Source organism: Limulus polyphemus, unplaced genomic scaffold, assembly GCF_000517525.1.
Source record: "Limulus polyphemus unplaced genomic scaffold, Limulus_polyphemus-2.1.2 Scaffold4498, whole genome shotgun sequence".
NCBI classification, from domain to species: Eukaryota; Metazoa; Arthropoda; class Merostomata; order Xiphosura; family Limulidae; genus Limulus; species Limulus polyphemus.
Genome location: NW_013670108.1, coordinates 34,554 through 51,351, shown reverse-complemented (window position 1 = coordinate 51,351; position 16,798 = coordinate 34,554). Strand labels below are relative to the sequence as shown.

General features: G+C 33.2%; 1 protein-coding gene across 1 annotated transcript in view; it reads left to right on the top strand.

Moving 5' to 3' along the window:
- LOC106471260 (CAD protein-like) overlaps positions 1-16,798 on the top strand; it is a 78,989-nt gene that overhangs the window by 28,698 nt on the left and 33,493 nt on the right. Inside the window, exon 5 of the mRNA XM_022399868.1 lies at positions 394-477. Within this exon, the coding sequence (XP_022255576.1) occupies positions 394-477 (84 nt within the window). The remainder of the gene's footprint in view (positions 1-393; positions 478-16,798) is intronic.

Below are 16,798 nucleotides of genomic sequence, written 5' to 3'. Positions count from 1 at the left end.
AACTGATCCAGCATCCATTTCTTGTGATTTTGTTAAATGATTTTGTATACTTTTAGATGGTTCTTGAAGGAACTGATCCAGCATCCATCCCTTGTGATTTTGTATACTTTTAGATGGTTCTTGAAGTAACTGATCCAGCATCCATTCCTTGTGATTTTGTTAAATGATTTTGTATACTTTTAGATAATTCTTGAAGGAACTGATCCAGCATCCATTCCTTGTGATTTTGTTAAATGATTTTGTATACTTTTAGATGGTTCTTGAAGGAACTGATCCAGCATCCATTCCTTGTGATTTTGTTAAATGATTTTGTATACTTTTAGATGGTTCTTAAAGGAACTGATCCAGCATCCATTTCTTGTGATTTTGTTAAATGATTTTGTATACTTTTAGATAATTCTTGAAGGAACTGATCCAGCATCCATTCCTTTTAATGATTCAAACATGAGAAATCTTGTTCAAGAAGTGTCAATTAAGGTGAGCAAAATACACCTCAAAATTAATGTAAAATCTGTACAATATTTAATGTAAACAAAAAAATTGGTTGTTTAATTGGTTGGTACCAAAGTTAATGCCTATAACGTAAATTACCAGCTGTACTTTTTAACTCATTATACATGTGTGGTACTCCAAGGTGCACTTCACTAACAGGTAAGTATTAAGTATCACAGTACTGGAAGTTTTATGGAAATAACTGCAGGAAAATAAAATTAAAACAACAAGAAAGAAAAGTTGAATGCAAGTGTAAAATAGTTGAAAGTGTTGAATGCAATCTTTATTGATAGTAATTGTTGAATATTTAGATTTAACACTTCATCTGACCATCTTCTATAATTCTGATTGAAGCCAGTCATTTATTTGCTCCACCCCTTTACTTGGATATTATCCACACTCCAGGGGAGTTTCAATATAGAAGTATGGTCAAGAAAGTATACACCGTTTTTGAATGATCATCGTGGTATGTAACAATGACTTGGGGTGATAATTCAAACACGTCTGTGACTACCTACTTTTTAAAAAGATGTGACTAAATGTAGTACACCTCCATTAATATTTTTAAAAAATCTTAAATATATCTGAAAAAGATATGTTAATTCTAGTTATGGAAGGATAAAATATGTCTGTTTCCAACTGTTACAATACCCCAACCATATTTGATCTATAAAAATCAACATTAAAGGCCAAAGTTAAGTGTGCCTAAAAATTGTAATCATGACTTCTGTAATGATCTCCATCACACTTACACAGGGAGGCAAATAAAGAAACCTTATTGGACATAAAGACTTCAACAACCAACTAATTAAAATATAATTTGTAAGTTACAACTGAAAATAGTCATAGTAAACTAAAATAAGGCAAGGTTAAGCTCAAATGAAGACTCAAAAATAGAAATGAGCTCAAATAATAGCAGTAAGACATTTCAAAATAATACCAGATAAACTCAAATTAAGCATGGAGGTAAAACCTAAAAGAAATCCAGATAAAACTAAAATTAATTATAATAAAACACTACTCAAAATATCAGATAAAAATAAGATACAGATGAACTAATTATGTAAGTAGCAGTTACAATTAAGGAATAAAATATACATCTTGTAAACCATACAGAGCAAAACTAAATGCAGATAAAACTAGATGTAAACAAGTACTAATTCCTAAATAACACTATTACCTCTTCTGATACAAAATTAGTGATAAGGAAATTTGATAACAGAATAAATTAAAATCTTAATGGTACACTTACAAAAAACAACTAATCGAAAGAATACAAAAGGTAATATACAGAGTGAATAAAGTAAAACCAAGCAGAGAATATATGAAGAGAAAAAAGGGAAGAACATCAAATGAATATTAGATTTATGCCTATTGCTATTACAATGAAAGTGGCCCGTGTAACTGCAAGGCAGGGTCTGGCATGGCCTGGTGGTTAGGATACTTGACTCGCAAACTGTGATGTGATGTGTTTGAATCCTTGTCACTGAACATCCTTGCTCTTTCAACCACAGGGAAATTATAATGTTATGGTCAATTAAATTTTGTTGGTAAAAGAGTAGCCCGAGAGTTGGCAGTGGGTGGTGTTGACTATCTGCCTTCCCTCTATTCTATCACTACTAAATAAGGTCTCGATTGATATTTGAGTCACTAGAATATTTTGTTCTTGCTTACTGTGCTTTCTATTACCAAATAAGGCTTACCTAATGTATTGGCATAGAAGAAAGTTTCCTTTGTTTTCAAATAAATATAATTTAACACAAAAACCTCTTAACCCTTTTGCCTCGGGTATGTTAAAGTGCACGTTTCACGACGTTTTGGAAGATTATTTCCAAAATTTTATTAAATAACATTTTTACTACTTACATCAATGAAATTACGTAGTTTATAATTTAAATTTTGATATTATATATGTTTTAATTTCTTAATTTAAAAGGAAATGTAAAGACAAAAATGTTAAATATCAATTTTGTGTGTCACATAACATGTCCAGTTGTCTTATTGTTCAGTTGCCATTTTATTATGCCCACCATACAACATGTATAAGTAGCTAACGAATTAGAAACTTGAATTTGAAATATAGGCAAACTAAATATAAAATAAGAACCTCCCTCCTCTATCATTTGGTGAGGTAGCAATATTTTTAGTGAGTCTACTAGAGTGGCTCCTCCCACTGCACCAGTCTTTTGAAAGCTCTTATCTAGTCCCACCTACTACTAATTAGCTACTGCTTATAACCAATAGAAAGAACATTTTCACCCCTACGTAACTCTGACAAATGTTTATAAATAGCTTGAAGGAGAAAATAATAATTTTGCTAAAACCATTGAAGGAATGGGATTTTTTTAACCCACATACACTTTATTTAGAGACCCGACTAAATTAAAGGGATTTTGAGTGTACTAGTACAGTAATTTGATAACTTTTGGGTCTTCAAAAATTCATATTTGAAGCCTAAAAAAATTAGTATCTTCATCCAGAAGAATAAACGAGGCTTACGTCAAGGCTTAGCAAGTTTGATGCACGAGCGCAACATTTCGTAACACTGTTACGTACTCGAAATCTTTGTTTGTCAGTGTATTTCTCATTTACTTTCTAAGTGTGGTGAAAGCGAAAGAGGGTAGTATCATTTATAAGAATGTGCCCAAATAACACCTTCATGTACTTATGCTGCAAAATTCAACACACATCAAATGGGTGACCATAGTACTGAAACACCTGCTATGTAATTGGATAAGCTCAGAACGATATAATAAATGTTTTTACACATTCTAATTGCAATTTTATTACCCAGGGAAATTTCTGTTGAAAGTGTTGTAGGAACTATAAACTGCTATATCCCATATTATGTTCTCGGAGCAAGGGGAATGTGACCTCAGTGAATACGCGTGCGTTTTTGCAATCTAGAGTTTTGTATTATGGTTGTATGTAAACACTGTGTCTTATAACACGGGCGGTGAATTATTGCTTTTTTGTCAGCGGGTTTGTAATTTGTCGGTGACAGTAAAATACATGGGATATGTTTAGTAGTTGAAACTGTCAGGGGAAGAACTTTGAAACTTCATGATCAATAATGAAGAAAAATGAAACAGCTGCTCACTATATTTCTGCTTTTACAATTTTTCTTTTCATTCTACTTCAGTGAGTTGTCTACAGGCTGAAGAATCAAATAATAAATGTAATAACAGGTAAAATATAATGTTTTATTGAAGAAAAAAATGGTATATGTATTTAGGAGGTTTCAGAGGTTGTGCAAATGAAATTCGAGATTTTTGAAACAATGAAAAGTATTTTAAATCTTAAAATGAAAATCACTTTGCACTCAGACTAGTTAAAAAAAAAGAATCGATATTTTCACAGAAAAATGTAAGTAAAAATACTTCATTAAATATCTGATTTTTTGTGTGCAAAAGGCTTCTAATGTTTACTATAAGTCTACAAATTTTGAAAAGATACACTTAAAATATTAAAAGTTATAGTATGAAAATTATAACAAGTACAAAATGGTTATGAGGTCGGTCCTAGGGACCAAGCTCATGTCAAAAGAGTTAAGCAACAAAAAGACTGTTTAAAGAAACTTTACAAAAATTCCAAAATTTATGGTTTGTTCCTGAGTCTTTTAATCTTGCCACTACATTTGGTTCTTCTCTGCATGAGATATGTCTTGTAAATTTCTCACAAAAACTCAAATTACTCCTCACACCACTTTATTAATTCTACATTGATATAGAAGTTTGTAATCTGCTCTGTCAAGCGATATTTAAATTACTGTAGCTACTTTGAAAGCTGAGTTTCATTAGTAGTTGTTCAATCACCTGCTGTACTAATAGAATTCAGTGAAAGAGAAGAAAAATCATGTGATAAACTATACATTGATAATTATGTTCTCAAGAAATAATAGTTTTTTAGCAAATGTAAACCTATGTTTTGGGATAGGCAAAAAAATTAAAACATTGATAAGTGCACTGTTTAGTGATGAGACTTCTGTGCAAAAATGGGAGGTCCGAGACACTACCTCACTTCTGCATACAGAATAGCTTGATTCCTTTGTACATCTGCCTATGAGATTTGCAAGCTGATACTGTATTTTTCGGTTTATAAGACGCACCTTTTTTACCCCAAAATTTGACGTCAAAATCTGCTTACGTCCTATACACCATAGGTATGAATAATAATATATATGTATATATACGATATACACAAGCCATGTGTAAATATATTTAAATAGGCATGCATAGTTTAGTTTAATTGAATGTGTTATTTATAACAATAGTAGTTTTTTTTTCTTTTAAAAACATAACTATTTATAATGCTCCCTAAATAATAAAAAAATAAATTACAGTGAAAGCAATGAAGATTTTGTAGGTTTTGAACCAAACTAAATTACAGTAAACCTTTTTTTGATTTACGGTATTTTCTTATTTTGATGTTTTGAGCTCTTTTGTGTTTAGAACAATATATACTAATTTTTTAATTTTAAAAAATTACAAGTTTAAACAAAGTCGTTTTTAACTGATTTGAATTCTACTAATGCTCAACAGATGGTTTTATTCGCCTAACGACAGGAAAGTTGCAAAAGTCTTTCAAAAGTCTAAATCAAAGTAATCTTCAAAAGTCCAAATCAAAGTTTTCTTCAAAAAGTCCAAATCAAAATTATCTTCAAATGTATAAATATAAGTATTCTTCAAAAGTCCAAATCAAAGTTTTCTTCAAAAGTCTAAATCAAAGTTTTCTTCAAAAGTCTAAATCAAAGTATTCTTCAAAAGTTTAATTCAAAGTATTCTTCAAAAGCTGAATTCAAAGTATTCTTCAAAAGTCTAAATTAAAGTATTCTTAAAAAGCTTAATTCAAAGTATTCTTCAAAACTTAAATCAAAGTATTCTTCAAAACTTAAATCAAAGTATTCTTCAAAAGTCTAAATCAAAGTATTTTTCAGAAACCTAAATCAAAGTATTCTTTAAAAGTCTAAATTAAAGTATTCTTCAAAAGCTTAATTCAAAGTATTCTTCAAAAGTCTAAATCAAATAATTCTTCAAAAGTTTAAACCAAAATATTATTCAAAAGTTTAAATCAAATTTATCACAATCAGTAGCATTTTTGGTGGAAATTCTTGATGATTTAACTGGATCGAGGAGAAATACTCCCTACGGAAAAAATAATCAGGCACACTTTATAACCTAAAAGCTAAACCAAATTATCTATAAAATATCAGCGCAAGTTTAATCATTTAATTAAAGACCAAAAAGAAACCATTATGTAACATTACGTATTATTCTAAATATACAATATTAAGCTTAATACGGCTTCATTAATTTTAAAATAAATAAGGCATAATGATTCAATATATATATACATATAATCGTATCTTTTATTGCAATTAGAAGTGAATAAAAACGTGATGCTCTTCTCAAGGATTATTTTCTAATAACATTTTAGTCAGTGTTCTTCTGCTCTCAACCTTTCCCCAAAAATACAAGCAATCTGTTCTGTTCCCTCTGTGGATTCGCGCGAAGTCATAAAGGTGTAAGCGGCCCTGTATATTGGAAATACGTTTTCTACTCAATAATAAAAAAGAAACTAGACAATTGGGTCAAGGTCTTGGAGGAGTTAACTGGAAACTTCGATTACCTTGTTATCATTATATGTAGATGAGACATTGTTTAAAACAATTATCTATCTAAACAATGTATAGATGTACCGTATTTTTCGGAATATAAGACGCACCCCTTATTTTGAAAACACAGTTTTTTTGGGGGGGGGAAGCTACAGTCGAATTTGAAAGATTTTTATTTAACAAAAATTCAATTTGATATTTTTCCTATTTTTTTTCTTCCCTTTAAATTTGTTTCTTCGTTTGGGATTGCCCATCACATTATAACGCTCCCACGTCGAATTTTGATCCGCGACTCGCAGATTGCGCGTCAAGCCCATAACCGCAAGCCCAGGCCCTTGGTGAAAGAGATTAATAGTTCGATATTAAGAATGATGTTCTTAAGTATTTTTGTAAAAATACTTTTTATAAATTACGTTCAAAGCAATGAGTATTAAGGATCGCGAAATGTGGAACTAGAAATTAAATCTCACTATAATTTCTCACGATAATGAGAAAGTTTCAAACTTAGAATTTCAACAGCATGTTGAAAAGATGGTGGGAGCAGTGAAAGTAGCTATCTTTCCAACTTGAATATTTGCGGGTGCAGTTTATATTGTAAAGAGAGGAAATTACACCTAGGAAGACAAGTAGAAGGAAGGGGTTATGATTACATGTCTGACGTTCGTTCTAAAAACCACGTGTATTTTCGCATATTGACTCTAAGCGCACGTTGATACTTATACTTTTCCAGCGTTTCGTTTCTTGTTAAACATAAAGCTACACAATAGACTCTCTTTGTTCTGCCTACCATGAGTATCGAAGACAGATTTTTGAACGTGATAAGCCTTCGGACTTGCTGCTGAGCCACTGAGTGGGCTAATTTGTATAAAGGAACAATAGTTTTTTGGATAAATGTCCTTGCCTATGTACTATAAGTATCTGTTTGATCTAAAAAAAATTGTGTTTTTTTAAATAAATAATAACAGCCTACGTATAAAAGAGACATCGTGAAGTTATGCGCCTCGTTATGCAGTAAATACTGTGATACAAAAAACATGTTTCATTAAAATTTTCACTTAAGGACAATAAGAATGGAACAATACCCCAGTTTCATAATTTTGAATGTTTTAACGTAACGTGAATTTCTTTTTCGAATTACTGTTTTCTCCTTCTAAACATAACAACTATCATAAACACTTTTTTTTTGGTCATTTTAAAATACTTTTAACTCCTAATACTCGTATTTTTTTTTACTTACATTCTAATTCTTTTATTATGATATCCATATTTTATCTCGACTGTGCACACTGTGGTAGGCAGGCCCGGCATGGCCAGGTGGTTAAGGCACCCGATTAGGGCGCTTGACTCGCAATCTGAGGGTCGCGGGTTCGAATCCATGTCACACCAAACATGCTCGCCCTTTCAGCCGTGGGGCGTTATAATGTGACGGTCAATCCCACTATTCGTTTGAAAAAGAGTAGTCCAAGAGATGGCGGTGGGTGGTGATGACTAGCTGCCTTCCCTCTAGTCTTACACTGCTAAATTAGGGACGGCTAGCGCAGAAAGCCCTCGTGTAGCTTTGCGCGAAATTCAAAAACAAAAACAAACAAACTGTGGTAGGCAACCGGCAGGCAGCACCAAGCCCACCAACTCTTTGGCTGATCCTTACCAACGAAATTAACAACAAACAGAGAAGTTTTTTTTTAACAATTTCGTGCTTCTTTCCTGATGCAGATGAAAACTGAGTAATATTATTCAGTTATGAAAGGCAAAAATAGATGGACCTGTGAATGAAGTATCGTAAATATAAAATTAAAACTATTTCTAGTTATTGTACTAGATACCCTTACGACATGTGTTTAGAAACGGTGAAAAATAACAGAATATGTGATTTAAATGTTGTATTAAAACGACAAAAGGAAATTCAGAGATAAAAAAAATGTTGTTTCATATATATTTTTATTGTGATAAAGAAGTTTTAAGCAAAATGGTTTGTGGAGCACATTCTCCTTCTGGCCAAATCGTCCTCGGTGGCTGGCTCAGCTGAGAGATTCTAACGCTAATCATTGAGTTTAGATACCCAAAGTCAACAGAGCACAGATAATCCATTGTGTAACGTTACGATTAAGAACAATTAAATAAATAAAACTGACCAGAACATTTAATTCCATAGAGACTGGAAACACTGAGTTTCCAGTTTAAAATGAATAATAATAATAATTTCCAAATATTTTATATTTCTGTTGGTTTTACTTTATAGCTGAAAGATTATTCAACAGCAAGAACATAACCGAACTTAGCACCATTAACGTATTTAATTTTATAATCTTACACTAAAATATTCACCCTAGTACGTCGTATAACATGAAACGTAATATTAAAAAATAGCGCACGTCGTGCCACCTTTCGTGAATTACATAAACTAATATTTTTTCTTGTTATAATTCAGTTGTAAGTAGGTTGTGCTTAAAAAAAAAAAGGACTCACGCCTGAAAGAAAAGATAATAATTAAGCAAATTCCTATAAAAATTATGTTTTATATATTAGTGAAAAAGATCATCTCAAAAGAGCCTGTAAACATAAATCAATCCAAAAATATAATAAAACCTTTTGTTTGACTAAATATTAATTTCTAAATAACAACAAAATTGAAATCGAGATATTTCTATGTTTAAACAAACGCTCAAGAATTTGATCCCATTCTGTTAGCTGTATTTTGAATAAAATACGTTAATATTAGTTATGGCCAGGCGGTAGAGTGCTCGACTCGCAATCTAAGAGCCGCGAGTTCGAATCCTGTCAATGAATATTCTCGCCCTTTTAACAGTGGAGACGTTATAATGTAACGGTCTATCACACTATTCGTTGGCAAAGGGTATTCCAAGAGTTGGCGGTGGGTGGTGTTCACCAGCTACCTAGTCCTCAAGCAGTTTTACGCGAAATTCAACAAAGAAACAATATTAAATATTACGATCATGATAAAATGACCAGTGGTTTTTAGGTTCGACATAGTTTTAAAAAATGGTAAAAAAATTCGTCATGCTTACATTATCATTCATTAAAACTATTTTTATTTTAAGTTTTGTTTGCAACGGGAAAAGCTACACAATGGGCTATATGTGCTTTGCCCACCGCAGGTATCGAAAACAGATTTTTAGCGTTATAAGCCTGCATACTTACCACTGAGCCAGTGGGGATCTAAATTATTAACAAAGGTTGTAAAATGTCAGTTTGTTTCTGTCTATACGTTATTTGTAATGTTTTAAATAGTTTCCCCAATGACACAGTATTAAAATTTTTTGTGATTTGTTCTGGATATAAAAACCTAACGTTTAAAACATAGCTGCTATCAAATTCTACTATTTTGACTTGAAAAAAAAGCAATTAAAATTTTATCATTGCACGTGTATTGACATTTATTAACCAATTTTTGACTTGAAAAAATTCTCTCCCATGTAGTTTACATTAAGTCCCCCCCCCCAGGATAATGAGAAATATAATTATGTTTTTATTCATTCAGTATATGCATGTGAATACTTTATTCAATTCACAGAAGCGATAAGATACAAATTAGTTTTAAAGATTGTAAACAGTCAAATTGCGAGCACTGACAACTATATGTAAACACTTGTTTCACCTGTTGCTAAACATAAATCTTCTTGTAAAACGAAACGTAAATAAATATATATATATATATATATATATATCGTGATGAAAAAAAACACGTATTCAATACTTCAAATTTTTCGATGAAAATCTGACCTATTCTTAAACAAATTTCTGAAACCTTTACTGGTTTTACTAAACCCATGGTACTGTCTAAGAATGTAAATTTCCTGTGTAACATTTCATCATGGCATTGCATTGTCTGCTCCTCGGGGTCTTATCTCTGTGGTGGACACAGCACATATATAGCCCATTGTGCAGCTTTGCGCTTAACAACAAAATAAAGAACGATAAAATACGAAATGCCCCCCTCCTAGTGTCACAGCGACATGTATTCAGACTTACAACCGTTGAAAGCGGGTTTCGATACCGTGATGGGCAGAGCACAGAGACTTTTGTGTAGCATTGTGCTTAACTACAAGAAAAAACAAACAAACAAACAAAATATGAATAATTGTTTAATTGTGAACGAATTTGAAAACACATTATTGTTTGATAGCTAAATGAAACACGACATTCAAACAGTTAGCCGTGAAATTGGCTGACAACGTGCAATTATTTAAATAAAAATTAGTTGTTGTTTTTAAAGCTATACCTGACAAATAAAGATATGCCAACATCTACTTTTTATTACACAGTATTGGTATTCTGTTTTGCCTTGAAACACTAGAACCAGGCAAAAAGCTCTCAAAATTTCTGACAAATAAAAAAACGTAGAATTTTCAGATTAAATATTCCGAAAAATGCACTGCTTTGAATACAAATCTGATATAACCGAAACCAAAATAATAAAAAAGTGACTTTCCATACTTGAGAAATATGAATAAATGTGCTAATCCAACTAATAATAATAATACAATATGGAACACGAAACTCGAAGTAAGAACGTATTCTTCAGATTTTTTGTCTAGTTAACAACGTGAGTTTATTCTTAAAGAGAAAACTTGCTTGATAAACGAGAAACTTAGAACGAATGGAAAAGTAGGTCAATGCTAACAAAGTGTAACAGTTATACAATCTACTAATGTTAAATGGATTATGGACTGTTCTATGCCGATAGAATATTTGTACGTGATTATGGACTGTTTCGTGTCGTTAAAATATTTAAATGGATTATGGAATGTTTCGTGTCGTGTCCTTGAAATATTTACTAATTATTATGGACTTTGACGTGCAGTTAAAACATTTATAGTGGATTACAGACCGTTTCGTGTCGTTAAAATATTTATAATGGATTATCGACCGTTTCGTATCGTTAAAATATTTATAAATGATCGTGGTTTATGTCGCGTTGTTCAAATATTTATAAGCAATTATGTAATACTTTGGACCGTGTCTTTGAACTATTTACAAAATATTATGGACTTTGTCGTATACTTAAAATGTTTATAAATGATTATCGATAAAATATGTGTAAATAATTATGGACCGTTTCGGTTTACTAATGTGATTATAAATTATCGGAGCTGTTTCGTGTCGTTAAAAAGGCTTGAAAATAATTATTAACTACATTATCATGTTATTATGGACGAAATTAGGACCTGTTTGACGTTTAGCCTAAAATGCCACATTTCGTCGCCCCGAGCCCTGTCTTTGACTTCTAAGTCGTACTTGTGAGGCTGCTCTTCTTACAACTTCACGTTGAAGTGTTTTGGGAAAATTAGACGCTACTTTTACGCACAGAAGTGAAAAGAAAAAATGTTTAAAATGGATTATGGACTGTTTTGTGTCGTCAAAATATGTTTGTAATGGAATATTGACTGTTTCGAGTCGTTAATGTTTTTATGATGTATTATGGACTGTTCGGTGTCGTGAAAATGTTTGATAGCCCTTTGTGTAGCTTTGTGCTTAATAACAAACAACAATCAAGCTTCAAACACCCAAGCTACTCCGTCATCAACTGATGATGCTGATAAAACTCAACATTGAACAGAATAACAATTTACCATTTACAGTAGAATAAGCACATAACAGTTAAGCAGAAAGCTACAAACTGAACTAGCTGTATCGAAGCCTAATTTGTTAGCGTTATAAACCCTCACTCTTACTAATGAGCAACCGGAGGGGAGGGCATTCATGTATATACAATATCAGCACCCCTGTTGATGAATAATCACAATATTATAATTAACTAACATGTGCTAGATGTAAAAAAAAAATACTAAGTACAATTACATGTGCATGTAAAACGGAAAGTTTAGATTCCAGTATCGTTTTCATAAACGTTATACACAAAACTTCACCGTTTTGAGAGTTCCACTTTCCATACAATTCCGCTAAGGCCTAAAAACTTAGCAAACGGGAAAAACTACGTGGACAAATGTTTCACCTTCGAAATAACGCGATTTCCTCTACCGAATAGACGAACTTCAAATATTCGCCAGCTGTTTAGTCCAGACAGAGTAGAAGACAAACGTGGATATAACACTTAAATATGTACTTTGTTTTTTTAATCACTTAAATGTCAGTTTTTGCAGGTAGCCAAATATTCCTGTGGCCATTTCAACACGTCTGTACTAGAAGCAGGCCATCACATCCACAGGAAGGTGTAGTTTTGGACGTATGTAGATCAAATAATGCTGACCAAAACCACTCCAAATATTCCTGTGGCCATTTCGACACGTCTGTACTAGAAGCAGGCCATCACATCCACAGGAAGGTGTAGTTTTGGACGTATGTAGATCAAATAATGCTGACCAAAACCACTCCAAATATTCCTGTGGCCATTTCAACACGTCTGTACCAGAAGCAGGCCATCACATCCACAGGAAGGTGTAGTTTTTGGACAAATATGCGTAACTTTGTTGAACAACCAATGGACTTATGCTTTGTTGCACGATACAAAATTATGACGTATAGTAGGTGTTCATTCTAGTTGGTTTGGTTGTGATTAAAGAAATTAACAAGTATCTATTTGATGCTTATTCTTTACTCATTCTGCCAAACTGGTCAGACTATAGATTATAAGTTGCAATTATCAGTATCTTCACCGAAAAATTATACAATTCAAGAAATAAATGGTTGTTTAAAAATAGCTCCTTTGTCTGTGTGAATTTCTTCAAGTGCTCCAAATCATATTATCCATCAGTGACCAGTATACACCAATCACCTCGTTAATTCTCCAGAAGAAAACTAGCTATGTCCAGGGATATTCTTTGTAAGAGAGAACCAAAACCTCTCTTCCAGATATTTACCCTATCTTGGCTGGGTTTTTATTCTCTGTGCGTAGGTTACACAGTACAGTCTTTTTACCATTGCTCTACATATCAATGCAAATACGTTCATAACGTTTACTTCTGCATGTTAATCCGTCTGTGAGAAACATCCTGGTGGCCTCCATTCCTTTTATTATGTAACGTCTGAGGTATTTCCTATCTATTAGTTCTGGGAACCACTTTCTGCATCACAGACTCAGAACTATGTGTCTACAGTTCATAGCAATGGCACAGAATACCTTCCTGGACTCGTACCTGCTTGTAAAAGTGTCACTAGTTATATGTGTGTCTGTACTACATGCTCTGTCTGTTATGGGCATGTTTAGCTTTGGTGTATATCAAGTAGCAGCCAAGCTAGATGAGACCCTTCAGTTATTCTTCATATTCCTGGAGCTTCGAAAGCATAATATGTATAGTCCATTCACTAGTAGAATAATATTATACTGTATTGTGAGCTGTCACCTTTCACTCACCCACAGCGTCCAGAATCAGAACATTAAATTAACAGACAAGTTCTCACCATTTGACAAATCGATCATTCTGCATAACCATTGTGTAGGCCTAGTCAGTTATGTACAACAAATCCATACTCCTCTAATGTCGTGATCCGATGTGCAGTCAACCCTTACAGATTTTTAAATTTCATTAATTATTTCAATGATGCATGATTTACGTTAAATTGAACTTTTTTTACCATAAAGGTAATGTCAATGATGATTTACAAGTGCTAAATTGCAAGCAATTATTTCTTTATCATGCAGTATCTGCATCAAGAACCATCACTTCATGGCTAGCATATACAGTTACAATTTTACACCATCCTGTTCCTGTAGCAACACCACTGCAATCCTACTACTACTACTACTGACGTCACTACCCAGCGGGAATAGACTACGTTGTTTATGATAAGCTCACACTGTAGCCTCTACTAAAGCCCACTTTAGTGACTGAAATTCTTCAGTCAAAACATAATTTACTTCAGCTTCAGCCGATGCCAATAGAATTCAAAAGCAAGATGTAGTGAACCTACAGATGCTAACATTTTTTTACTGTCATACTTCTTTCCATCTTCATTGCAAATAATAATGAAGATGACCAAGCACTCTGTGATTCCACCATTCAACATTTTATGTATATTCTTAGTGTTCCAGGGAAGTCTGCACAGACATCAATGTACCTACAACGTGGCGAGTTCTTGTTGTCCAATCCAAGTGGCGTTCTTATCCCACATCTGAATACTCAACTGGAAACTCACTGATTTCCTGTCAGTGTTGAATCGAACTTGCTTGTGAAATTACCAACCATTTATTTCAGATTCTCTGGTAGGCACACTTTTGTTCTCAGACACAGAACAACTGAAGCAACCACATTCTTACAGCTAGTTTCAGTTACTTCTACTTCGCTCACCATTCTGAATACCATTCCAGGAGGAACCTGAATAGCTAAATGCCCATAGCTACAGTACAGCATCAGAAGTATTCAAGCGTTTTTAGATAATTTTCTGAGAAAGTGCAGCCTGTTTTCTGGGCAAAAAATGATATGTTTCGTCTGGCAATTCTATCGCTGAAACAGATAATGACAATGCACTTAATTGGGTCCACAATACACCATGGAACACTATTTATGAACTTGAAGGTATCGTGAATCCATCCCCAACAAACATTCATGCAGTCTACTATTTCTTAGAGCCCATTCTGACTGGAAATTAATGTTTCTACACAGAAGTGCAGTTCATCTGTTGCACAAGTTAATAATTTTTGTAGTTGTTCAACCCCAAAGGCTGTAGGCGAAAGCATCAAGACACAATCACATTAGTGCTTTTCCAGTCACCTAGTTGATAATCATTTATCACATTAAAGTTTGTATCAATTGGCTGGAATGGTAGCATAACTGAAAGTGCATGAGACATCGCAAGGAACTCGGCCTCATCTCCATAATATCTTTATTAACACATACAAGTATAACCCACACTTGCGTTTATAGAAAGAATCCTGGCCACCATGTTGATCAGGTTCACTTTGATGCCTAAGGATGTGAATAAGGTTAAGTAAATTGAACTAGCATAAGTTGTACAATATCTTATCACCAAGCTTCACGCCCCCCAGTGGCACAGTCTGCGGACTTATACTGTTAGAAACCGGGTTTCGATACCAGAGTAGGCAGAGCACAAATGCGTGTAACAGTTTAAAATGTCAAACATTTAACCAAAAAAGAAAAAAATATATCGTATTTTTATATATCTCAGCCACCTGAATACTCAGAAAGTAAAGACTGCAAAGTACTTTCCAGGAACTGGAAATTCCTTTGATCATTTTCAGTCCCTTTCAGCAAGTAGGTGTATCAGAAATCCTAGTAATCATTTTCGGTTCTTTTAAGCATATGAATGTATCAGAAACATTAGTGATCATCTTCAGTCCTTTTCGTAATCTTGATGTATCAAAAATCCTTGTGATCATTCTCAGTCCTTTTTTTCCTTATGGATGCATCAGAAATCCAAGTGATCATTTTCAGTCTTTAGAGCATCTAGATGTATCAGAAATCCTTGTGATCATTCTCAGTCCTTTTTTTCCTTATGGATGCATCAGAAATCCAAGTGATCATTTTCAGTCTTTAGAGCATCTAGATGTATTATAAATCCTAGTGATCATTTTCAGTCATCTCATTTGTAAATTTACTAGATTTTACATCTAATAACACCAACTGTTACAGCTACACTGTAATTAAGCAGTCATCGCACGATTTAGTCAGTACATCATACTATGAAAAACAACTTGATTGACACCTTCAACAAGTACAGAACAGTGTATATTCGAGTCATTATTTGTCAGTATGTGCATAAAAGGACATGCAAATCTAGTGATGGATAATATAGCATTTTATTCTTCAGAAAGCAAGAGTCTTAATATCTTTTTAGCTTACAAATATTTTTGAAATCCTAACTATCCTCTCCAGTCGTGTTAACAATCGATATCCTAAGCATTATATCTATCAAATCAGCTATTATAACTTATTACAATCAAGTAGCTGCCATACGATGCCCTGTAGACATTTCAAAGTGAGACACTGGCTAATAGCTTAGAAATAAAAAAATGTCACTTCTCTTTAACTGTTAATTTGTTGATTAACTAACCATTCTAACTGCTGGTCTGTCAGATATTCATACCACGATGATCAGAAGGTCCATACTTGTGTTTTAGTTTGTAGTTGAAGCTGTCACCCCATTTCTATGCTGCCATTTTCTCATGTGACTCTTCACAGGCTGTCAGATAACTACTAACTTCTTTACCTTCATCAGCTGCATTGAGATCATACAATATGATACTCTCATTATTCTTAGACCCATTATACTCCATCTTCGATACCTGGCCCAAACAGTGCATGAGAAGCTCATCAATGATGCAATGTTTTATCTTATCTATATAGACACACATTGGGTTCAATGCACAGTTAAAGAGGCTATCGTTCTTGTGCTAGTCACACACTGTCATGGTCATTTTCCCTTTGGTATTAGTAAACTAACTTTTTCAAAGAAGGTGTCACAGGAGAATTTTTCTGTTTTGTGATAATGTGTTCTCTAGTGGCATTGTTTGTGTAGGAGTTCAGAAATACCACATCATTCCTGTTTTCAGTTAGGGATAGTCAAGTGATATGGGTTGTAAGTGACCCTGTTGTAATATAATGTATTGATTGGTTCTATCGGTAAATACCACATCATTCCTGTTTTAAGTTACGGATAATCAAGTGATATGGGTTGTAAGTGACCCTGTTGTAATATAATGTATTGATTGGTTCTATCGGTAAATACCACATCATTCCTGTTTTAAGTTACGGA